The 18,424-nt window shown below is 49.4% G+C and overlaps 2 protein-coding genes and 1 long non-coding RNA gene across 4 annotated transcripts in view; all 3 read left to right on the top strand.

Annotated features, from left to right (window-relative positions):
• Positions 1–1,165, top strand: part of LOC109615466 — a 5,248-nt gene extending 4,083 nt beyond the window's left edge. For both annotated transcript variants that reach the window (XR_004576661.1, XR_004576660.1), the window contains 4 exons: positions 29–186; positions 341–498; positions 653–810; positions 965–1,165. This is a non-coding gene — a long non-coding RNA (uncharacterized LOC109615466). The remainder of the gene's footprint in view (positions 1–28; positions 187–340; positions 499–652; positions 811–964) is intronic.
• LOC114838759 (histone H4-like) overlaps positions 1–18,424 on the top strand; it is a 71,544-nt gene that overhangs the window by 25,980 nt on the left and 27,140 nt on the right. The window lies entirely within an intron of this gene.
• LOC114835055 lies at positions 5,154–7,360 on the top strand. The gene is made up of 3 exons (XM_029118776.2): positions 5,154–5,647; positions 5,758–6,527; positions 6,855–7,360. Exons 1-2 carry the CDS (start codon positions 5,281–5,283, stop codon positions 6,495–6,497), a joined length of 1,107 nt encoding a protein of 368 aa, XP_028974609.1. The 5' UTR covers positions 5,154–5,280; the 3' UTR covers positions 6,498–6,527; positions 6,855–7,360.

Below are 18,424 nucleotides of genomic sequence, written 5' to 3'. Positions count from 1 at the left end.
AATACATCTCTCCACTTTTTTCCTTCAGAGAATCTGTTCATATGGCAAAGTGCACAGAGGAGAACAACACAACTAGTATCACAGACCCAGCACAGGGTGGTACGATGGGACAATGAGGAGCAGCTTGGGTGTTTCAGGTTGCGGTCGGACATAACAGTGCGGGACGGGATCCGTCCAAAACCACTTGTGAGTGGCCGGGCGTGTATCAGTTCCCTAAGTTTCTAAACATTTAACTAAAGAGGGTTACGGTTCATATTTTAAACATGCGAGTGACCTTGCCCTCTCTCTCCCTCCCTCCCTCTCCCTCCCTCCCTCCCTCTCTCCACTTGTTTTCCTTCAGAGAATCTGTTCATATGGCAAAGTGCACAGAGGAGAACAACACAACTAGTATCACAGACCCAGCACAGGGTGGTACGATGGGACAATGAGGAGCAGCTTGGGTGTCTCAGGTTGCGGTCGGACATAACAGTGCGGGACGGGATCCGTCCAAAACCACTTGTGAGTGGCCGGGCGTGTATCAGTTCCCTAAGTTTCTAAACATTTAACTAAAGAGGGTTACGGTTCATATTTTAAACATGCGAGTGACCTTGCCCTCTCTCTCCCTCCCTCCCTCCCTCTCCCTCCCTCCCTCTCTCCACTTGTTTTCCTTCAGAGAATCTGTTCATATGGCAAAGTGCACAGAGGAGAACAACACAACTAGTATCACAGACCCAGCACAGGGTGGTACGATGGGACAATGAGGAGCAGCTTGGGTGTCTCAGGTTGCGGTCGGACATAACAGTGCGGGACGGGATCCGTCCAAAACCACTTGTGAGTGGCCGGGCGTGTATCAGTTCCCTAAGTTTCTAAACATTTAACTAAAGAGGGTTACGGTTCATATTTTAAACATGCGAGTGACCTTGCCCTCTCTCTCCCTCCCTCCCTCCCTCTCCCTCCCTCCCTCTCCCCACTTGTTTTCCTTCAGAGAATCTGTTCATATGGCAAAGTGCACAGAGGAGAACAACACAACTAGTATCACAGACCCAGCACAGGGTGGTACGATGGGACAATGAGGAGCAGCTTGGGTGTTTCAGGTTGCGGTCGGACATTACAGGGCGGGACGGGTGCTTTCCAAACCTACTCCTCACTGTGGGCGGTCATATGAGTCCCGGTAGCCATTTAAAGCTTACCATGTCAGATTACCTTATGCTCACTGACAAATGTTAAGGATACATCTAGCCTGTTGTTTCACAATAAATCAGGTGGGTATTTTGAAAGACCTTGAGTTTCCTAGGAGGAGCCTCCCTTGTGTATAAGATTAGTTACAGACACCGGGCAGATCTCAGTGTACACATTGCAACTGGACCGTGAATATGAACCAAACACAGTTACAATATTTCTTAAAGCAACTACTAGGAAGCTATTAACAGGATACAATGGCAGAAGAATATTTTGCTACCGGAAACTATGGATATGGAGCACATCACATTGATCACAACATGGCAGACAAATATTTTGCTAACGGCAACTATGGACACAGGGCACATCACAATGAACAAGAAATGCCAGAAAGATATTTTGCTACAGGCAACTATGGATATGGAGTACATCACGATGAACACAAAATAAATCAAAGAACACAGGAGCATAGAGGTAAAAAGGGACTAACACCCTCGCCTGTGCATAACATTCGCGAGAGAATCCGTTGTGAAAGAGAGTCTAGTGGCCTGAGTGCTCCTGTTTATATGACACACCCACGCACCATTGGTCCTCGTGATGACTCTGCGTATAATAGAGACTGGGTTCAGCACATTAGTCACGTATCAATGCCGCCACGTGATACAGACGGTTCCACCTCTAGGCCAATCTTTTCTGCTAGGAAAGCAAAGCGTGGTATACCTAAAGCGTGGGTTTCACTACCATCACGGGGTGGACAGTTCAACAGGTACCATAACCCTAGGCACTATCGCATACGTAATGACACCCACCAAGGGCAAGCCAGCGGCGCAATGCACGAGCACGATAAACACGAGAGGAGAGAACAACCCGAAAGAGCCCTTGCAGTACCCGACCGTGGTCCAAATGTATCCGGTAACGGGGGCTGTGTGTATGACCAGGGCGATCGCATACGTAATGACACCCACCAAGGGCAAGCCAGCGGCGTAATGCGCGAGAACGATAAACACGAGAGGAGAGAACAACCCGAAAGAGCCCTTGCAGTACCCGACCGTGGTCCAAATGTATCCGGTAACGGGGGCTGTGTGTATGACCAGGGCGATCGCATACGTAATGACACCCACCAAGGGCAAGCCAGCGGCGCAATGCACGAGCACGATAAACACGAGAGGAGAGAACAACCCGAAAGAGCCCTTGCAGTACCCGACCGTGGTCCAAATGTATCCGGTAACGGGGGCTGTGTGTATGACCAGGGCGATCGCATACGTAATGACACCCACCAAGGGCAAGCCAGCGGCGTAATGCGCGAGAACGATAAACACGAGAGGAGAGAACAACCCGAAAGAGCCCTTGCAGTACCCGACCGTGGTCCAAATGTATCCGGTAACGGGGGCTGTGTGTATGACCAGGGCGATCGCATACGTAATGACACCCACCAAGGGCAAGCCAGCGGCGCAATGCACGAGCACGATAAACACGAGAGGAGAGAACAACCCGAAAGAGCCCTTGCAGTACCCGACCGTGGTCCAAATGTATCCGGTAACGGGGGCTGTGTGTATGACCAGGGCGATCGCATACGTAATGACACCCACCAAGGGCAAGCCAGCGGCGTAATGCGCGAGCAAGATGAACGCGAGAGGAGAGAACAACCCGAAAGAGCCCTTGCAGTACCCGACCGTGGTCCAAATGTATCCGGTAACGGGGGCTGTGTGTATGACCAGGGCGATCGCATACGTAATGACACCCACCAAGGGCAAGCCAGCGGCGTAATGCGCGAGCACAATAAACGCGAGAGGAGAGAACAACCCGAAAGAGCCCTTGCAGTACCCGACCGTGGTCCAAATGTATCCGGTAATGGGGGCTGTAGGTATGGCCATGACAGCTATATCCCACCCAGAGAAGGTGGCAGGTATGACAAGAACGTACCTTCGCACAGGCACGGTAAGCCCAGATTGCATTTCACTGAGAAACATGAGACCAGTCCGGTAAAAAAAAACATAGAGTATAGGTTTCCTATCAAAAGTCACAGAAAGAGATCCTGGATGTATTCCAGGCACACGAACACTGGTGAGGCTTTAGGCGACGGTACATCCGTGACGGTAGAGCTTCTCACAGATTCTGATTCTAGCGATGACACCATGGGTGTGTATGATACGTGTGCCTCCAAGATCGTTGACAAAACTGTATGCGATACAAGTAAGTCACCAGAACATCCTACCTTCCGCACAAAACGTACCAGGGTTCATTACCCAGAACAAGCCGCTGATACAGATAAATGCGTACCTCCCGTAGACAGTACCCAGGCTACCAGTACATCCGTGACACAAAACCCTGTCAGCTATTCTGACTGCTCGTGTCACACGTGTGCCTCCAAGTTCGTTGACCAGACTGTATACCATACAAGTAAGCCACCGGAAAGTGCTAGCCCTACCCAGAAGCGCACCAGGGCTCCTGCTCTCGAACGAGCAGCGGATACGGATACTTGTGTGTCTGCGGTACACAACGCACAGGCTACCGGTACAGTGGTAACATGCGAACCTGTCAGCGATTCTGATACCAACAAGTGTTCCTGTCCCACGTGTGCCTCCAAGATTGTTGAGCACACAGTATCCTATACAAGTAGGTCACCAGAATGTGCTACCTCTCGCTCAAAGCGCACCAGGGTTCCTGGCCTGGAACGAACTGCTGATACCGATAACTGCTTCTCCACTGTACACAAAGCACAGGCTACATATGAACCCCAGGAGTGTGGGTCCGATTCTCAGCATAAATATCAAGATGCAGTGAGCGCTGTTGAGTCTGAACCCATCTCTAGAGATCACCATGACACCGATACCGTGGAGACCGGGTCCCAGTTCGTAGTGGGAGATGCGGCCAAATCCAATGAGACAGGTTCCCAGGAACCCAAGTCCGGTTCTATAGCTGTAGATCCCGAGAACTCGGTGGAGGCCGAGCCCAAGGAGCCCCTACCTACAGTCCCAACTAAGTGTAAAATATCTTACACTGTGGCTGCAGCTGAGGAGGCTGTGTCTGCGAAAGCTGTAGCAGAGATCTTGTGTGATACATCAGAGAACAATGCTACAACGGTGGATTACATGTCATGTGCTATGTAAGTCTCTCTTTTCACATTTCCTATTCTCTGGAACCACACTTTTATCCATTTCATGCATTGCCATGTATTTTTTTTCTTGGTACAGGTCAGATGAGAACAATCCAGAGGAAATGTTGAAGGATGTTGAGTTTGCAAACAATTACCAAGGTTGCGAGGTCTCACAATTCCATGTATCTGAGCCACATTGGAATAGAGAGAACTACCAAAATGATCCTTTTGCGGTTGGAACAGAACCCTGTCCCAGCATTATTTGCAGTCCAACTCCCGTATGTGATGTGGTACCTGAGTCTACAGAGATAGAAACCCACTCCAGCCTCCAGGCAAGCACGGTTGAAATAGAGAACCTCTTCGATGAGTTTGTGCGCCGCAATCAGTCTGTGCCACATCTAGAGTCCCAGCGGTCACAAAGGCCTATAACCCAAGAGAACCTAGTGGTGCTGGACGTTACACACTCCTCGTCTGCCTCGCTTAAGCAAGCGCAGGTGTCTCGAAACGTAAATGATCTTAGTGTGTACACTCCTGTAAATGCTTTCCATCCGCAACAGATATTGCACCAGCCACCCGGGCAACCCGAAGCAGGTGGTCCCGCCAAAGAAGGCACACCTGAACCGCTCCCAGTGGTCCTGGACCTTACACGTTCATCGTGTGTTTGGCCTACGCAAAAAGAGGTGTCTCGAAACATAAATGCCCTTAGTGTGTACACTCCTGAGACTGCTTTCCATCAGCAACAGATATTGCACCAGCCACCCGGGCAACCCGAAGCAGGTGGTCCCGACAAAGAAGGCACACCTGAACCACTCCCAGTGGTCCTGGACCTTACACGTTCATCGTGTGTTTGGCCTACGCAAAAAGAGGTGTCTCGAAACATACATGCCCTTAGTGTGCACACTCCTGAAACTGCTTTCCATCCGCAACAGGTATTGTACCCCCCACTCCTGCAACCCGAAGCTGCTGTTCCCTCCAAAGAAGTAACACCTGAACCGCCCCCAGAACACCCTGAGTCAATCCAGCTAATGTTGGCAATGGTTAAACAACTGATCTTATGTTCCAGCTGTAATAAGACCTTCAACAGGTCCGTAATCTGTCAGAAGTACCTTATTCAGCTCAACAAACCCATTCAATGTGCATGCGGATGTGTAATCTGCACACTCTGTTACAGTGAGCAACACGGTTGCCACATGCACAGCATCTTATCCACACAAGGTGCTGTAAATGTAACAGCCAGTACTCTAGCAAGTTGCCCTAGTCTTGAACATGTAGGAGATTGGGATCTCGAACTCAACCCGGATGACCGTTTCAAGACTGACAGCGAGATGAACGGATATGTGCAGGAGATCATGAATGAAGAGCACGCGCCTGGTGTGGATAAGCTTCGAATAGGTATGTGTATTTTCACTATGTCTTTCACTATCTATTTAGTAGTATTATTACGAACCCTGAGAATGTATGGTGTGGTGTGTTATTGACTATGTGTTTTTTTTTCCCGGCAGCTTTCAATCAGCTCATGAAGGCTAATGACGGTATGGCTTTCAAGTACTGGGCAAATGAGAGTATGTCAGAAGAGGTTGCATATAGATATGTATGCATCCCTCACATTCCTGGCTTCTGGGATCACGTGGTGGTAGGAACACGAGCTCGGCCTAAGATGGATAGGATGATTGGCCCAGATATCTATTTACCGAGATTGTTCAATGTGTTACTGGGCCCCTACACATTTCACTGGTGCTGTTTTGTATTGAAGACACAGGTCATCTTGGCTATGTGGTGCTCTTCTGTGTGCGTTACAGGGCAGCTAAAGGTATTACCTCTTGTTGATAACACTCTGAACAACTTTACCTCAGCCATAGAGTTTAGAAGGATGTTATTCTATCTCACTAGGTGGTTTAAAGCTCAGTACGGGTCAACTGTAGAGAGGCAGCTCAAGGTAGTATTGGATTGCAAACCGTCCGAAGGTTCCAGTTTGGTCCATGTCATAGCTATTTTAGCCTGGAGATGTGGGATGGAATCCGTGACCCTTAACCACTTCTCCCAGCCACGGGCTGACATTGATATGAATTACAGTATTAGCTTAGGGAGAGCAAACACAATTTTGACCTACCCAAAGGATGAGAGTGCAGCAGGGCCCTATATCACAATAGTTCAGGAGTTTAAGGATTATCACAATGGTGGAGGTGATTGTATTGGCCTGCAGCGTATGTGCACTAGCACAGAGTATCACAGTTACATATAATCTGTATAAGAGCTGTGTATTCTTCCCTACCATCTGCTGTTACCTGTCACAACTGTTAAGGTTCACGCCTGCTGCACACAATCAACCGAAGAGCTGTGTAATGGTGCTATTATCTGCTGATAACATAGGCTCCTGGGTGTTTGTACACACGTGTCTGTATTGGGGGAAGAGCCTATGTATTTGTTTTACATATTATGCTTGTTACTGTGTACATCTTGCTATACCTTTTTTTGCTCATTAAACTGTCTCCTGAGAAAGTATGTATATATATATATATATATGGGTGTGAATATCATATAGCAAATGGACCTGTGTTGAATATTCCACCAGACCGAGCTGCTGTGTATTTGTCCCTACCATCTGCTGTTACCTGTCACAACTGTTAAGGTTCACGCCTGCTGCACACAATCAACCGAAGAGCTGTGTAATGGTGCTATTATCTGCTGATAACATAGGCTCCTGGGTGATTGTACACACGTGTCTGTATTGGGGGAAGAGCCTATGTATTTGTTTTACATATTATGCTTGTTACTGTGTACATCTTGCTATACCTTTTTTTTTGTTCATTAAACTGTCTCCTGAGAAAGTATGTATATATATATATGGGTGTGAATATCATATAGCAAATGGACCTGTGTTGAATATTCCACCAGACCGAGCTCTAAACTATTTGCTACATTCAAGCTGTATATGCAATAACTAAAACATTCCACAATAGAATTGTCTGATCTGGTTTACAGCTATTAGTGTTGAGTACCCGGTGGTACCCTCCTGTGTTCAGATGGCTGTATACCTATTTATAAAATTATTACTACTAGGATAGAGTGACACAAAGTACACATCTTGCTTTTGGAAACACTGTACTCAAGCATGTTTACTGTATATGTTTTTTTTTAAAAAAGGATGCCTCATCAGCACCATTCTTATTATCACAATGGTGTAGGTGACTGTATTGGCCTGCAGCGTGTGTGTGTGTGAAGTATGTTATGCTATCAACAAAAATAAATATGAATAAAGCCTGTGGGCGGGATAGAATAAAAGCAGACTGTCTGAAATACCCTGGTCAAGTATTTTGGTTTTACTTGCTCTATGCTTTTTTTTATTGGTTAATGGAGCATGGCATCCTTCCTGGATCCATGTTATCTCTCTTGCTAGTACCTGTAGTTAAAAATAAGACTGGTAAATTAACTAGTATAGATAACTATATACCTATTGCACTTACCAGTGGAGAATACACATATAAAATTCACATAGACCAGAATCTTCAAAACACAAATATTGTATTGTATTGTACGCAGAAAAAAAATACATACCAATGAAAACCCAAATCGAGATCCCAATAAACACACACTAACCCTAACAGTCTTTAGGGTAGGCTGATATTAGAATGTGTCATGCAAGAGCCTCTCTGAAATCAGTCACTGGCTGGCTACAAATCATACAACATTGTCTACATCCATAGGTTTCTGTATACTGTATTCTTGGTAAGCGTCTTGAACGCTCGCCCTAGTCACAGGTTCTCTTGTATTATCCAGGTCTCTTTGCACAGCCAAGGTAAACACCTGCCTGTTTATGTAAGCAGACGCGTTGAGTTGTAGTCCCACACTGTCAGAAAGAGTCTTTACTGCGCCGATTAATCTCTGCACATCAAGCCGTCCCCGGAGTGCTCCCAATAAGTAACGGAGGTCGGCTCTTTGCATTTGTGAGGAATGCAGTTCCTTCTTAAACTTGCTGTACTCTATCTGTTCCCCGATTGTTCTATTCATAGATTCCTTGAGTAGAGCTATATTAGTCTCTAAGCTTAAAATGGATCTCGAAACTGTGTTTATCGCAATGTCCACCTCAGCCTCTTCCTTATTCCTGATCAGGGTTAGTTTAGTCTCTTGTTCCATTGGGTGCATGTACAGGGAAGTAAAAAAGTTTATCCCACAGGAGAGTACGAAATCGGTGAAGGTGCACACTCCCCTGGCTAGTTTGTGGGAGAACCCGCTATTCCTCATCTCTCCGTTGTGCTTGGCACGATGGACTGTGGTTCTACAGGAAACATGAAGGTTGATGTTACACAGCTGATGCTCAACACCGGAGGACACGAGAGTGTCTGGTGCTCTCGAATATCCTGTTAAATATTGGGTTGATCAAGCGAGAGGTTGTCTGGATGGGGTTGCATGCAAATATACCTGTTCCACTAATTCTAGGAGCTAGTCTATCGACCAAGGTCTCCTGGGTGACATCGCTCACGCACATGAGCTTCTTATCAGAGGTCAGCCCTATACTGTAAGTACCGCAGAAGGCAACTCCTAGCACTGGTTGCATTATGTCTGTGGTACGCTTATCTCCGTTCACTCGTTCTACAGTGTCCTTGAAAGGATCCCCAATGGGTTCGAGTACACCCTTGTCAAACTCAACCATATGAAGGGTGTTACAGAAGAGCTTATGATTACTTTCCTCGCTGTTTCGGGTTCTACCGGGGTGCTTGTTTCTAACCCTTAGCGCGGAGCAGAACGGCCGGAGTAGAGTTGGCATACAGGTGTACGCTTCAGCCCGCATCATAGGGTCCCGCTTAACCGAGCCGTTGAGTCTTTCAGATCGCCCGGCCGTGAAGATATAGGGTCTGCGGTAGCCGCTCGCGCTCTCGGACTCTGGGCAGAACCCATTGAACGCGTCAACCACTACCATATCGAATGGACCGCCAGTGTTTATGTGAACATCTCCTCCTCGTACGTCTTTCATGTAGAGGTTGGGGATGTACACCCCGGGAGATTCTAAGGTCTCTGGTATCACCACAGACTCGCAGTATTGGTTGACAGTGTGCACCTGGTGCGTATTGTGAGCGGTGGGTTTGCACACGATCTCGGTGCCCAACGTGTATAGAGCGGATTTCTGTTGCATGAGCGAGACACCACATCCCATGAAACGCACGCCCCTGAACAGTAGATAGGACATGCCCGAGTAGTACTTTGTATCGTAGTGATCCCGTATGACACTGTGCGTCAACAGGGTGCTGTAATGCATCCCCAGCAATACCTTGGCTAGGTTGTTGCTGACACACGCAAGTTTTTGTATTCTGATCGCCCACATATAGGTGACCACTGATGTCTCACTAAATCCGGTATTGGTGCAACTTGTGTGTTTTAACGCGGTAGGCTCAAACAGTTCGCTAACCTCTTGTCCACCCCGCGGTGCTACCTTCGAGAACACGCAGCGCCCATTCAAACGCCCAACGGTAAGAGCGCTCTCGTTGGTCAGGTTTAACTCGTTAGTTAGATTTTGTTCACACTCTCTGTACTGGATACGGGTTTGGACAATTTCGAATGGGTTCACATCAGCATCAAGGTGATACACTCGAGCTCCCAGGACTGGCAGGATGACCCAGTACATGAGATTACAATAGTCCACGTCCTCCAGAGTGAAACGCATTGGGTAGCCATAGTCTGTAACGTTGGGTGATTGTACATTGAAACACATAGGCAACGAGGCTATCACAGAGTTGTTTCTGTTCCCAACTATGCCCCTAAACAGTCCAATCACACTGTTCATCAATCCCTCCAACTGTACCAAAACGGTACGTTCCTCGTCGGTAATACTGGAAGCTGTCTCCTTGTCCGCAAGCACACGCCGTATGTAAACCGCGCAGATTGGATCGGTCAACCAATACCAAAATAATCTCCCCTTGCTCCATTCTGAGGTTTCCAATCTGTTGGTCTCACGTCCAGTAAGGACAGCGGTTCTAATTTCAATCATCGACACTATTCCCTGTTCAACATGAAGCGCACGGTCCAGGAATATCAGGGTCTCTACCAACTGTTTTGCATGCTCTGTGTCTCCAAAGTGAGTGAGTAACTCGCTTCCGATCTGAGCAATTTCGTTCTCGATGTTGTTCATGGCAGAGGAGTTGAAAAGCGCAACCCTGGGCCTGACAACCCAGCGCTCGGGCCCCGGTGTGTTTCTGTTACGATTCCCCGCTGGGTGAGGCACCACCATGTAGCGAGTATCGAACTCGAGAATGGACGCTGGGTTCGCTATCTTACTGTACCAGTCTCTGCTGTGTGCAAGCGAGGCAAGTGTGTGTACGGGTATGGCGTTGGGATCCCCTCTCATCAACGCGTTCACATCTGCTTGCAGTCTCAACATACGCTCGTGGGTGAACAGCTCTTTAGGGTTACCCACCAGGTGTAGGTTACGCAGACTGACACAGGCAACAGCTCCGTCGTACTGGTGTAGATATGCAACTGAGGGTGATCTCTGGGCCAGCTGCTTGTAGTTGAGTTCGTCTGAGTCTTTGGTTGAGAGAACGTGCGAAGGGGTGATCTGATTCAGAGCTGGGGCCATGCAGCCAACCGTGAAGTACTCCCACTTGAATCCTTCTGTGTTACAGAATGCCTTGTGTTCAGTGGATGTGTCTCTCTTGTTACATTGCTCCATCTGCACCCGATCCACGTGCACAATTGGGATCTTATCTGTCGGTCCTCCTCCAAGTTGAATGTAGTTTACCTTCATGCTGATTGAGCTGTCCTGGAAACAGGATTCGTTGGTAAACGGTAGGTCCTTATCGCCTAGAGCGGTCCGGGTAACCTGTTGCATGGTAAACTCATAACCCCCGCCGCTTCTAGGGTTCTCATTAGCCATGGTGTACACCGAGAACTCCGGGGTGATCGTTGTGTCCTCGCTCACGATCTGAGACCAAAGCATGCCATTCGTGCTTATCTGTGAGATTATGCGGAACAAAGTGTCACCAAGGATCATCACTTCGGCCTTATCGCTTCCCAGTATTCTCCGAGCGTTTTCTAGCGCACATAAAAAAGAGTCGGGTTGTATGTTGATCATACCGCACATGAGTTCAGCAAGCACCAATATAGAGTCCAGTTTCTCGGCGCGAGTGGCCGTGTTGGTCCTTTGCGCGACTCTATCTGTCAAAGTGGGTTGAGCTGTGCAATATCTGAGCACCTCAATGGTCCTAGTTAGCTCCCATGAACAGCTGACCCTGTCCAACTCTCGTCTGATCAGATCCAGGGCCACTGAGGGCACAGTAACACTCAGGAGGCATCCGAATTGCATTGTGACCACCTTTTGCGAATGTTGGAACACTTGGCTGTACTCCCTGCTCTGCACTCCATTGCTGATTGTGTCGTAGGTGCCTTGCTGAGCCTCACGCTGGTCCGTAATCCGGTAGCGCCTGCAGAATCTCGTACCCGTGGGCACCGCACCGTCCGGGACCAACATCTTGTACACAAAGCCAGCGAGTAGCCGACTCGTTTCTCTCTGTTGTCTGAACAGGGTAACTCCCATGTGAGCCTGTGATATCACTACGGTAGCATCTGCTGAGATGGAACTGTTGGTGGCCGAGGCTCTGATTAAGGTGTCGGCCATGTACTCTGCGAATGTGCTGTTCGGCGCGGTTAGGAAGTTGGGAGCTTTCACCAAACGCGAGACAGTTTCCAGTGGTTTCAGCGTGTAGCTGTTTGGGTCCATGTTTATCACACTCATGTTGTCGGGAATTTTGTGATTCTTCTATTCGATGGAAACGCACAGAACCACAGGTGAACTCTGAGCTATAGCACAGCTAGAGTGGCTCCCTGAACAAAAGAACGTGACGGACAGCGTGCATTGTTAAGATGTTTATGTTATTTTTGGTTACACAACGTCTCTGGTGTAACGCAGACCGTTGCGAGAGGACTTATACGGCCTGTTGACTTGTGATCCGTGAGATGTCACAGGGAGCTTATTGAGTGCGTGATACATCTCTTTGGAGCACCTGTCATGGTACATTAGTAAACTCGAATCATTACCGTGTCGTTTCAGTAAGTTTTCAGCAACGATCACGTCTGCTGTCACGTCGATTGCGTTGCGTTTGAGTTTTGAGAGTTCAACCACACGTGTATGTACCTTGGTAATTGTGTCTTGTTGGTCCTCATCCTCGCTCTCGTCATCATCGCTCTCGTACTGGTAATTGTGATAGTAACCGCGGTCGCCCAGACTCTGCCTGTTGCTACACAGACAACACAAGGCTCTAAACAACATCCAGTACATCGTAGCGATACAGCTCATAATCACCACACTTTGTAAGTACACCGAAAAGCGTGTTGGTTTCGTTAACCACGTATCACCGCATGATAGGATTGCGAGCGCGAAGGGACCATGAGAAGAGTTACCAGGGACGCATCCAGAGAGCAGCTGGTCCGTTGCGAGATGGAGCTAGCCGAGGCTGCTCTGGAAGACAGAGCAAGCTCCCGCAGTGTAGAGATATTCAGGAAACGTGCTTGTTCTGACAATGTTGTGTACGAGCATTATGGGTTGATCCCTATCCATCGGGACGTGGACTCGTGGGTCTACGTGAGTCAGGATCCGCAGCTGGCCATAGCAATAGAGGAGATTGTCAATACCTTCAGCCCAGCTCTCTCTCTGGAGCTGCTGCTTTATAACGTATTGGGGAGCAACAGCGAAAGCGCAACTTGCCTGGTGCGGTACCTCATCAACTACTACTCGTCCAACAATGTGTGCGAACACATCAAGACCACCCTGAGGAACATGATTCGTTGGACTGTCTTAGCGGGCTTCGTACCCTGCGTTTTCTTGCCTTGGAGGAAAGTCAGAGCTCTCGGTCTGGGGTTGTCTGGAAAAGCTACCGTAACCAACCTAGTCTCAGCAAACCCGTCCGTACACAGACAGGTGCATGCGAAGCGATGGTGTAACGATAGCGATGATAGGTATGACCGTTGTAAACGAAGGAGAACCGATAGGTATGCCAGACACTGTAGTTCTGGGCATGTAGGCCCAGAGGAGCACCTGGGTAGGGGTACATCCGAGCTGCACGAACCTTTCTTCAGAGCAGTGCGGGGCGGACTCAGTCCACCAGAAGCAGCGGCCGAAGCGGTGCAGGAACGGGAAGCACAAGAGCGCGCTCTGCCTTCGGTGTTAAATGTGCCCCTCGATCGACTTGCCGACACGCTGGAACTGCTGATGAGCAATTCGGTCCCTGAGACACAGGTCTCTGTGGTGTGCAAGATCATTCGAGACTGGATCACGCGGGATATCGCGCTCATACCAGACCCGATCAAGGAAACAGAGCTTAAGATGGCCACCGTAGCCCTTTGGGGTGTGATGAAGACCTTCGAGTGTGGCCGATGTCCAGTAATACCAGAGTGCAGGGCTTCCACCTGCCTTGCCTTCTATGACACTGAAACTGACCTTGTTACGGTTTCAGTGGATAGGGTCCTATACAGGCACATCTCCGTGTGGGATAGCTGCTGCTCGTCTGGGTCCAATCTGTCTTCGTTGGCAAAGAGAGCTCACCCCACGGTCAGGAATTGGGCTAATCTCTTTCACAGGATTATGCATGGGCTGACAATGTCCTGTACCAGACACATATACACCAGTACAGGTGTAGAACGATCCTCTTTGACACACCTGGCAGATGTGATGCTTTCGTCCCGCGGAGAGCAACAGCGTACCGGGCTTTCGGTCTCAGGTAACTCGTTTGGCAAACCGTTGCTCGATAACCTGTCCCGCTTCCTAGCCAGCGAGCATCAGCCGGATATGTTTGGGCTGAACACGGCCGAGCTACCAGACGTGTTTATGAGATCCGGGGTCGGTACTACGGCCTCGGAGCATAAGTCTGCGAGCGTGTCTCATAGCCTGAGTAGAATGATGGATACCATGATCTCGGAAGGGAAAGAGGTTCTGCTGGTGAGGCAGTTCCTCGGGGAGGTGATCAGACACCCTCTCCTGGCCTTGGAACGGCTCAAGCGTGACTGTAAGGATCTGGGGCTACTGAAGATGGCTGAGAGCGTAGCAAGGCAGCTTGGACATGTGATTAGCGAATGCGGTGACACGGGAACCGAAGAGCCTGTGACAGAGCTCGGATCTGACGTTAAACTTGTGTGCACCTACCCCTCCTCTGTCAGCGTGGCTCACCTTGAGGAGACCCTGAGCATGTGGACCAATTTCTGGAGGAGCGCTCTGTCCGGATTTAGCCAGTTCAACAGGAGACACAATACGATCCAGTACAACAATAGGGACACGGTTAGAGAGCTGGAATCCGGGTCACCGGTGCACGTTTTCCATTGTATGCTGGTTGCACTCTTGAACACGTCCGGGGTTACATTCGCAGATAGCTTATCGGGGAGAAAGCCAGACGCTTCGCTCACGGTTAACGATATTATGCTAGCAAAGGGCTCTCTGCACCCTACCGCGTACGGGTTACTATTGGCCAACAAGCTGGGTCTCAGACCTTCCGATGTGAAATGTGAAGATGTGTATGAACAGGAACAGGGTGTTACCGATTCCCGGTATGCCAACAGGGTTCTCCCGCACGCTACATCAGTGAGCACCTACGGGTCAGGTTACTCTCATCCATTCCAGGTTGAGGGTCCGGGGTCTGGTTCTGAGACTCGGACAGGTGAGAACTCGAAGGAGTTCTCACGTGTTCAATTGGCAGGATCTCTAAAGAAGGACTCACAGAAGATGCTGGGTCTGGGTTACCGACACGCCGCTCCAACGCAGCAGAGACACAAGGACTCGTTGGCACATCGGGGCTCTGATGCACAGACCTATGGTGATCAGGAGAGGAAGCTGCAACAGCAGAAGCTTCCAGGTTGCACTTGAGCTCCTGAGCAGCACACGCTTGCTGAGGGTGCGCTCGCAGGACTGGCAAAAGAGATCTCATTCTTTTATTGTACGTGGTGTTCATTGCTCTTTTGATGTGTTGATATTGTCTGGATTTCATCCTGGTTTGCATTACACGATTAAAATGTGTGCGCACAACATGTGGTTTATCGCATCTTTCTTCTCCTTCTTCCTGTTTTCCTCGTATATCGGGTTTGGTGCCAAGGCTCACATGAGACTCCCTGACCAAGTGCGTACGTTTCTTATATGCCACCGCGGTGGCTGATGCGTGGTCCTCGGTACAGGTCTTGCGTTTTTGTGTAACTCCAACCCTGTCCTCCTCATACGCCAGAAGAGGGTCCTCTCGCGGGCTGTTGTTCGAGCGGTGACCATTGCCATCATTCTCATCTCGCTCCTCCTGATCCTGGGGCCCCGTTAGACTGTCCTGTGTCAATTTGATGAATTCCTCTATGTAGTTTCTGTTGGGTTGAGAAAGGAGTAGCTGAGACTCAGGGTCCAGGAAGCATGGTTTGAGTGTGTGGTCGTCAATCGTAATCGTGACCCACCGCTGTCTCGAGTACACCTGCACTCTCCCCTTGATCATCCATAGAGGTTCCAAGCTGAGCTCTGTCAGGTCTCCTAGAGAAACTCTGATCCAGAAAGACTTCTTTACCGATGAGATAAGCGTATGTAGGGCTGTCTCTATCACTATGGACTTGGCTCGCAGCGCCCGGATGAACATGTTGATCTGCCGCACAGGGTCGCTCTTTAGACCTGCGCATAGTTTGTGTTTCTCAGTGGGCCTGTATTGCACAAAGGTACACTCCTGGCCTAGTGAGGTTACTCCGATTAGGTAGTCGAGCGTGACCACCTCTTCTCGTATGGTTTCCAATATCCTATCCTGGGGCACGGGTATGGGTTGTCCTTGAGGTGTGGGAGGCTTTGGGTTAGGGGACCCGGAAAGCGCAGGACAGGGGAACAACATTGTGCTAGGCTGATACGCGTAGGAAAACATGATTCAGATTCTCAGCTGTGAAGCCAGACACTCAAATGTGCGATCGAGAGCTCGCGAGAAATCGGTGTCTGAAAGATAGTGTTTCAGGTTTAGATCTGCGAGACTCTGTCCCATCTCGCACGTACTCTCTAAACCTCTGGGTCTGTAAATAGGTTCGCTCCAACCCGAGCTCTCATCCACTATCCACCTAGGTGTCTCTGAGCGATCCAAGGACTGCCAGGCTGGCACTCTGTTACCTCTCTCTGCGATCTCAAACAATGCGTGTTTCCAAAAGCCAGAGGCCTTAAAAGATATCTGGCAACAGGGACACAGTACGTACTCGCAACAGCGGTCCAACTGGGTGTAATCTTCCTCCTGGACATCATTAGCTTCTCTCAAGACCCCCAACGGGATAGTAAATTCGGCTCTCTTAACACTGATAGATTCTTTCCCATTACCGTTTACGCTAGTGATCAAGACCGTACCTGGAACCAACTTCATGTAACCAAAAACACTGTTCTCCTCCTTGTACAGGAAATGCCATTCACCTGTCAACTCGGAGGACTGTGTATCTCTCGATGGGCAGTTGAGGGTCAGGTCACCCGTGTCCTGTTTGTGCAGTTCTGATATATACGCCTCTATGATTTTCAGCCGCGTGCTACACGATCCCATTAGGTCTCTCAGCTCCTTCACCTGGGATAGTATGTTGATCTCAGCACTGGTCTTGGTCGCGGACCGATCCGAGGATGCTAGTAGCGATTCGAAGTGTTTGTTCACTATATCCCATACCCTTAGAATCGAGGCTCTGGAAGCAGCTGAGAGTGCTCCCGGGTAGCTTACGGTTGAAGTTTCACTTGACATGGATGCTGTTGCGAAAGGGTAGCTCAACTCTAACAGCCTAGGTGTCTATGTGTTTTCTTCCTTTAGAGGCTGTTCCAGGTGCCGTGGAGCAGCGTGATTTGCGTAAAGCGACCCGTAGTGTCTGCTCGCTGTATCCTAGGTCTTTGAAATCAATATCCTTCAGACTCGGGAATTCGTGAGGCATGTGGATGTTTGGGTTTTGGTTAACGTGATTGTTGACCGTTGCGATCAGCTCTACTCTAGCGTTCACTTTACCCTCCTCTCTCAGGTACGCTTCGTGTGCGAGTATAATTTTTTCGTGCAGAGTGCTCGGATTCTCCAGAAGCCATGGAACCAGGTTAACAAACTCTGGGTTCTTCAGATGGTAATTGGTGAGCACCTTATCCTGGAACGAAGAGAGAGTGCTACGGTAACGGTCCAGGAACGCATGTCTCACGGATTCTCTGTACCCAGGCCAATACTGAGGATTGCTGCGATCTCTCACGTGTATGAAGTATGTCTCCGTGAGGTACACCAGACATATCTTCTCCTGAGACGTGAGCATCCCGCGTCGCTCCTGAGCCAGCTCGCAGCACAGCCTATTGAGATGAACGTGTATCTCGACCAGGTTGGCCACTTTCCCCAGCGCTTTCGGGAGTTCCTCGGCTACGTTCCTTACCTTTTGTGAGTTGATAGACATGGAAGAGAAGAGCTGGTGTCTCGTTTCCTCTCCGGCCACGTTGACCGAGGAGAAGAAGAAGGGTGTGTGGAAATGTTTCTTTGTGTTCTTCATGCGGATAACCACGGTCAAAGGGTTGGCCACTCCGTATATGTAACAGGTTAGGTTCTCGTTGCTAACCGTGAAGGGTTTAGTAGAGACCACGCAGGTCCCCTGCGATAAGCCAATGGTCTCGAATACTCCTCTGAAGTAGGGCTGTAGCAGGTACTTTGCGTTCGAGGTGTAGTTTGCACTGCGGGTGGGTTTGGAGGAGAACTCTATGCGGGTGTTCTTATAGCCGTGTTGGGAACATAGCCTCTTCTTGTCTGACACAAACCGTAATCTGCTCAGCAGCTTGGTTTTAGTGGTGTTGGACTGCATCCGCGCGTACAGGCGGAGACGTTTAGAAACTATGGTTGCGCTGAACTTCTGATTACCAACGGTGTTCACGTGTAGCACGTGGAGGAGCACATTGTTATCTAACTCCACCACGCAGCTACCAGCGAGCCTGAGCGTGTCATGTGTACTCTCTGCGCAGGCTACTTGGCTCGGTGGACCCGGTGACCCTGTTTGTCTGACCACTGCTGGGCTACAGTCTGTAAGGTTCGGGTTTGTAAAGCCAGTGAAAGGTGCCCCTGTTGCACTCGATGTCCAGGAGCCACAGGGCTCCCAACCAGCAAAGGCGGGAAACTCGAGACTCGTATAGCTGCTTGACGGCGGTGGTTCTGGATCTAGATGTGGGCTGTTTAGGCCTCGGGTCTGCACGGACTGGGC

The sequence above is a fragment of the Esox lucius genome, chromosome 13, assembly GCF_011004845.1.
Source record: "Esox lucius isolate fEsoLuc1 chromosome 13, fEsoLuc1.pri, whole genome shotgun sequence".
Lineage (NCBI taxonomy): Eukaryota > Metazoa > Chordata > Actinopteri > Esociformes > Esocidae > Esox > Esox lucius.
This window is presented reverse-complemented; position numbering and strand designations above follow the sequence as displayed.